Source organism: Orussus abietinus, unplaced genomic scaffold, assembly GCF_000612105.2.
Source record: "Orussus abietinus isolate OABI.00-Male unplaced genomic scaffold, Oabi_2.0 scaffold1288, whole genome shotgun sequence".
Lineage (NCBI taxonomy): Eukaryota > Metazoa > Arthropoda > Insecta > Hymenoptera > Orussidae > Orussus > Orussus abietinus.
Window position 1 is genome coordinate 1,572 of NW_019395616.1, and position 5,957 is coordinate 7,528.

General features: G+C 36.0%; 1 protein-coding gene across 1 annotated transcript; it reads left to right on the forward strand.

Annotated features, from left to right (window-relative positions):
* Nucleotides 1–518: 518 nt before the first annotated feature.
* On the forward strand, nt 519–3,697 carry LOC105704286. The gene is made up of 4 exons (XM_012433369.1): nt 519–675; nt 829–1,047; nt 1,813–1,905; nt 2,852–3,697. The coding sequence occupies exons 1-4, from the start codon at nt 578–580 to the stop codon at nt 3,537–3,539; spliced, it is 1,098 nt and encodes a 365-aa protein (XP_012288792.1). The 5' UTR covers nt 519–577; the 3' UTR covers nt 3,540–3,697.
* Nucleotides 3,698–5,957: the final 2,260 nt, after the last annotated feature.

Here is a 5,957-nt window from a genome sequence, read left to right on the forward strand (position 1 = left end):
CTCATTTTTCACATTTTCGCTCAATTGCTTTACGAAATAGACCTCCTGATGTGAACTATTTAAACTCCGGTTAATTCCAGTTGCGATCGGGCCTAAAACCAGTATTTGTAGAACCGATGGAAACGTAGCTTTGCCCGATGGTTTTTTATTCACTACCAAAAACGTTCCGTAATACCGTGAGCTACTCATTTTTCACATTTTCGCTTAACTGCTTTACGAAATAGACCCCCTGATGTGAACTATTTAAACTTCGGTTAATTCCAGTTGCGAACCGGGCCTAAAACCATTATTTAAAGAACCGATGAAAACGTAGCTTTGCCCGATGGCTTTTGATTTACTACCAAGAACGTTCCGTAATACCGTGAGCTACTCATTTTTCACATTTCCGCTCAACTGCTTTACGAAATAGACCCCCTGATGTGAACTATTTAAACTCTGGTTAATTCCAGTTGCGAATCGGGCCTAAAACCAGTATTTGTAGAACCGATGAAAACGTAGCTTTGCCAGATGGCTTTTGATTGGTGTATTTAATTTGTGTTGTTATTAAAGCGATTAAAGCTCAACATTAGACCGAAGAATGGTTCTATATTGTTTTGTAAAAGGATGTAAAAGTGTAAAGTACAAGAAGACGAGTAATGTGGATAAGGAAAATGATAAAAGTATACCTTTTTACGGGTAAATAATCAACTCATTTATTTCTAATTTATACATTTATGTTTATTATAACCTATACATTTTTGCCTAACCTATAAGTTAAATACTCGTCTATAAATAATACATTAAAGCCTAACCTATAAATCTATGCGATGCTAAGAAATTTTTATACAGGTTTCCTAGCGATCCAGAGCTACGTAAGAAGTGGATAAATGCATTGGTTACATACAATCATCAAAAAAATGCTGAACAATTACCGAAGTACAGTAGAATATGTATTAAGCATTTCTCTCAAAACTGTATTGAACAATTTGGATTTCAAAGCGTACGATTGAAACGACATTCGGTTCCATCCATTTTTCCATGTTCATCCGCAGAAGACGATAAAGAAAGGTAACTATTTATAGTTTGGAGCATATTTGCAATTACGTTTATGTATTTTATTTTATATAACTTGAATTGTACGTTAAGAGTTATCTATACGTGCCTTAAAAATTATATTAACCTTTAGCGCTTCGCAAGTTGCGCAACGTTATGACGAATGATTCCATAGCGGAGCCAACGGAGCGTTAAAGGTTAATTTTGTTCATGTACGTCATTCCTTGTGCTTTATGTTAACCTTTCGCCATGCAAGTTAACTCGCCAAAATCCGAGCAGAAGTGATCCGCAACAATTTTCAGAAAATAAATCGAAATGGTGAGAAGAGATGTTCACAAAACAGGAAAATTTATTTTATCTGAAATCGAGATCACGAGTCTGACTCGTGATGATTTGGAATGATGGTGTAAAATTATATTAATTTTGGCCACGACTGTCATTCCTTGTGCTTTATGTTAAACTTTCGCGATACAAATTAACTCGCCAAAATTCAGGCCGAAGTGGTCTGCAAAGATTTTCAGAAAATAAATCAAAATGGTAAGGAAAGATGCTCGTAAAACAGAAAAATTTGTTTTATCCGAGATCAAGATCATGAGTCTGACTCGTAATGTTCACGTTTGGTCCAAAATTTGTATCACGAGTTAGACTCGTCAAAGTATGTCAAGGCATTAATAATACTTTTATTATTTTTTACAATGTTGATGTAACCTCATGACTGATTCAGAATTACTTTTTCATACAGCGTGGCAATTTATTGTACATATGTATATTATTTTGCAGTGCTGATACTGAAAATAACGAAGCTTTAATACAGCAAGGAGCAACTATTTTTATCGTACGAAATGTCGAATCAGTTACTACTTTCACGTCATGGCAAGTATTTACATAATATTTGTTTCTGCCTAAGGTGAAGTGAAACCCCTCTCAAATCAGTCGACTTGAATAAGACACTTTTTCTTAAGTATTGGAACGAACTGTCTGGAACTTTGACACATGACTCGTGAGCACCTAGGAATTATCCTGACACTTTCAAAATCTGGTTTTTTAAGACAATTTGTTAACTTAGCCCAGACCAGAACCAAAATGGCATCGAGCTGTTGTATTTCGATCGATATACAATTATCGAAGGCTCTGATATGAGACACGAAAGGGTCAGGACAACTTTACAACAATTTTAAAATACTCTGGTAATCGATAAACTCGCATTTGAACGGGATGAAGGCAAAAAAAGTGTTGTATGTGCTTCTATGCTAAAACGATGGTAATATGACGTCTCGGAGTGAAAATTTAATTGCCCTGGAAATCACAGAGGGCGCAGAGGATCCCTTTGCAGTCAATTAGGGCCTCAAAAACGAGGAATCCATAGGATTTCTGGAAGTTTGCTTGGATTTCTTTGTAATTATTGTACGAAAACGACATATGGAGTATCCAATGTACAATAGCCAATATAATTCGACACAATTGTTGATATTAATACCAATATCGGTAACGTAACCTCTGAAACAGATGTCGCATGGTGCAGTCTGCAGTCAATTAGGGCCTCAAAAACCATGAATCCATGGAATTTCAGTATTTTTGCTCCAATTTCTTTAAAATTATTGTACGAAACGACATTTGGTACAATGCGCGATATAATTCGACACAGCTGTCGATATAAATTCCAACGTCGGCAACGTAGGCGTTTACAAGAATATTTCTTACCGACGTCGATGAGATTTCTCGATGTGTTTCACTTCACTTTAAAGTATAAGTTATTATTAGCAATTAATTAGGAATTATATGGATATTTTCATTAATGTACATTAATCCAATTCTGTAGCAATGATGAGAAGATTATTATCAATAATCAAGAAGGAGTTGATCCATCGATGAAGATACCTAATCAAGAAGGAGATGGTCCATCGATGAAAGTACGTAATCAAGAAAAAGGAGATTGTCCATCGATGAAAGTACCTAATCAAGAAAGAGGAGACGATCCATCGTTGAAGATACTAAGTCAAGAAGGAGATGGTCTATCGATGATGATACCTAATCAAGAAAAGGAAGATAGTTCATCGACGAAGATACCTAATGACGAAGGAGATGGTCCATCGATGGAAGTACCAAATCAAGAAAAAGGAGACAGTCCATCGATGAAAGTACCTAATCAAGAAAAAGGAGACAGTCCATCGATGGAAGTACTTCGTCAAGAAAATATTGTTACGATGCCAAAGAAGAATACATTTACAGTTCGATATCCTGGAGATATCACAAAAAATCGGATAAAAGACATGACACCCGAGACTTTGGAGAGTTCTATTTATTTATTACAACAGACATATGATAAGAAGATGAAATTAATTAAACGTTTCCAAATGCAAGACTCTCATCAGCGAAAGAAAATAAAAAGGTTTTCGGGACTGTTGACAGACTTGAGGAAAAACGGTTTAATATCTTCTGACGCGTACAAAGTTCTTCAGGTGTTTCTGTTAAGTAGACACAGTATTAAAATGTCGAGAACGAGTTAATATTTTTCAAATGATAACGAATTAGGTTACGTAACGGTGATAACGAATTTCCTCGTAATAATCTTAATGACATTGTAATGAACAGAATAATTTTATTGACATTGAAACTACATAGAATAATTTGAATGATAATAAATCAATACATTATTTCAGTGGTAGCAGGTTTGCATCCAATCTTCTTAATTATTGTTTTTACGTAATCTGAATGATAAGGAATTTGAATATAATTTTTCCAACGGCGCCATCTGTGACGTTTAGCTGCAACTAAACGTTTGCTCTGAAGACGCGTTAGCCACGAAACAAGTCAGCATGGCCTTGCAATCGTTCGTGAAAGTACTTTCAATATTTTCCCACCTAATTCTAAAAAATTCGACTACTATATTATTCTAAATTGTTTAACTATTACGTCCCACGTAACGCTCTTTTTGCTAACGGCGCCATCTATGACGTTTAGTTGTAACTAAATGTTTGCGCTTATGACGCGTTAGCCACGAAACAAGCCAGCATTCTCTTGCAATTGTTCGTGAAAGTACTTTCCATATTTTCCTACCTAATTTTAAAAAATCCGAGTACTATATTATCCTAAATTGTTCAACTATTACGTCCCATGTAACGCTCTTTTTGCCAACGACGCCATCTGTGATGTTTAGCTGCAACTAAACGTTTGCTCTGAAGACGCGTTAGCCACGAAACAAGCCAGCATTCTCTTGCAATTGTTCGTGAAAGTACTTTCCATATTTTCCTACCTAATTCTAAAAAATCCGACTACTATATTATCCTAAATTGTTCAACTATTACGTCCCACGCAACGCTCTTTTTGCCAACGGCGCCATCTGTGACGTTTAGCTGCAACTAAATGTTTGCTCAGNGACATGTTTCAGTTCACCTTAAGTTAATACTGAAATCACAGATGGCGCAGGGTAACACTCTGCAGTCAATTAGGGCCTCAGAAACCGTGAGTCCAGAGGATTTCTGGAGGTTTACTTCGATTTCTGTATAATTATTGTACGAAAACGACAGATGGAGTATTTCATTTGGTACAATACCTGACATAATTCGACACAGCTGTCAATATAAAAACCAACATCGGCAACGTAGGGATTTAGACTATTCTTTTTTGCCGTCGTCGATCAAGTTCCTCGACATATTTCAGTTCACCTTAAGGTTAAGTAAAACCCCCGTCAAATCAGTCGATTCGAATACAACACTTTTTTTTAATGGTATTGGACCAAACTGTCTGAAACGTCGTAACATGACTCGTGATCATCTAAGAATTGTCCTGACACATTCAAAATTTGGATTTTTGGATCAATTTGTTAACTTAGCCCAGACTAGAACCAAAATGGCGTCGAGCTCTCATATTTCGATCGATATGCAATGATTAAAGGCTCTAATATGACAAACGAAAGGGTCAACACAATTGTACGACGATTTAGAACACTCTGGTAATCGATAAACGCGCATTTGAACGGGATAAAGGCAAAAAAAGTGTTGTATGCGCTTATATGCCAAAACGATGGTAATGTGGGGTCTCGGAGTGAAAATTTAGTTGATTTGGAAATCACAGATGGCGCAGGGGTTCTCTCTGCAGTCAAGTAGGACCTCAGAAACCATGAATCCAGAGGATTTCTGGAGTTTTGCTTCGAGTTCTTTATAATTATTGTCTGAAAACGACAGATGGAGTATTCCATTTGGTACAATACCTGATATAATTCGACACAGCTGTCAATTTAAAAACCAACTTCGGCAACGTAGGTATTTAGACTAATCTTCTTTTCCCACGTCTATCAAGTTCCTCGACATGTTTCAGTTCACCTTAAGTTAATACTGAAATCACAGATGGCGCAGGGTAACACTCTGCAGTCAATTAGGGCTTCAGAAACCATAAGTCCAGAGGATTTCTGGAGTTTTGCTTTGAGTTCTTTATAATTATTGTATGAAAACGACAGATGGAGTATTCCATTTGGTACAATACCTGATATAATTCGTAGAATTATATTAGAATACAATAAACGTAGGTATTTAGAAAAATCTTTACCGACGTCGATCAACTTCCTTGACGTGTTTCACTTCACCTTCATTGAAAAGCTTACGAATGAATCCAAAGATTTACTCTGCAATTTTATGTTCCAGTAACTTCCAGTTGTGTTATTTCTGTAACACTTCGCGTGACGATTTATCAATAACTGCCGAAGAATATCGAGTTATTGGAACATGAAATTGTGAAATTAAATGCGACTTCAACCAAATGCTCGGCATTTTTAGTCTCCGATGTTGCAGAACAGTAAAAACCGTGTTTCCAAGTTAGCGATTTTTCGTATAAAATGTAAATTAATTTACGGGCATTCCCTAGTAGCACAAAATATTAGTCTTATATTTTCTATGTGTTTGAGAAATATCGTATATTTTATAAATATT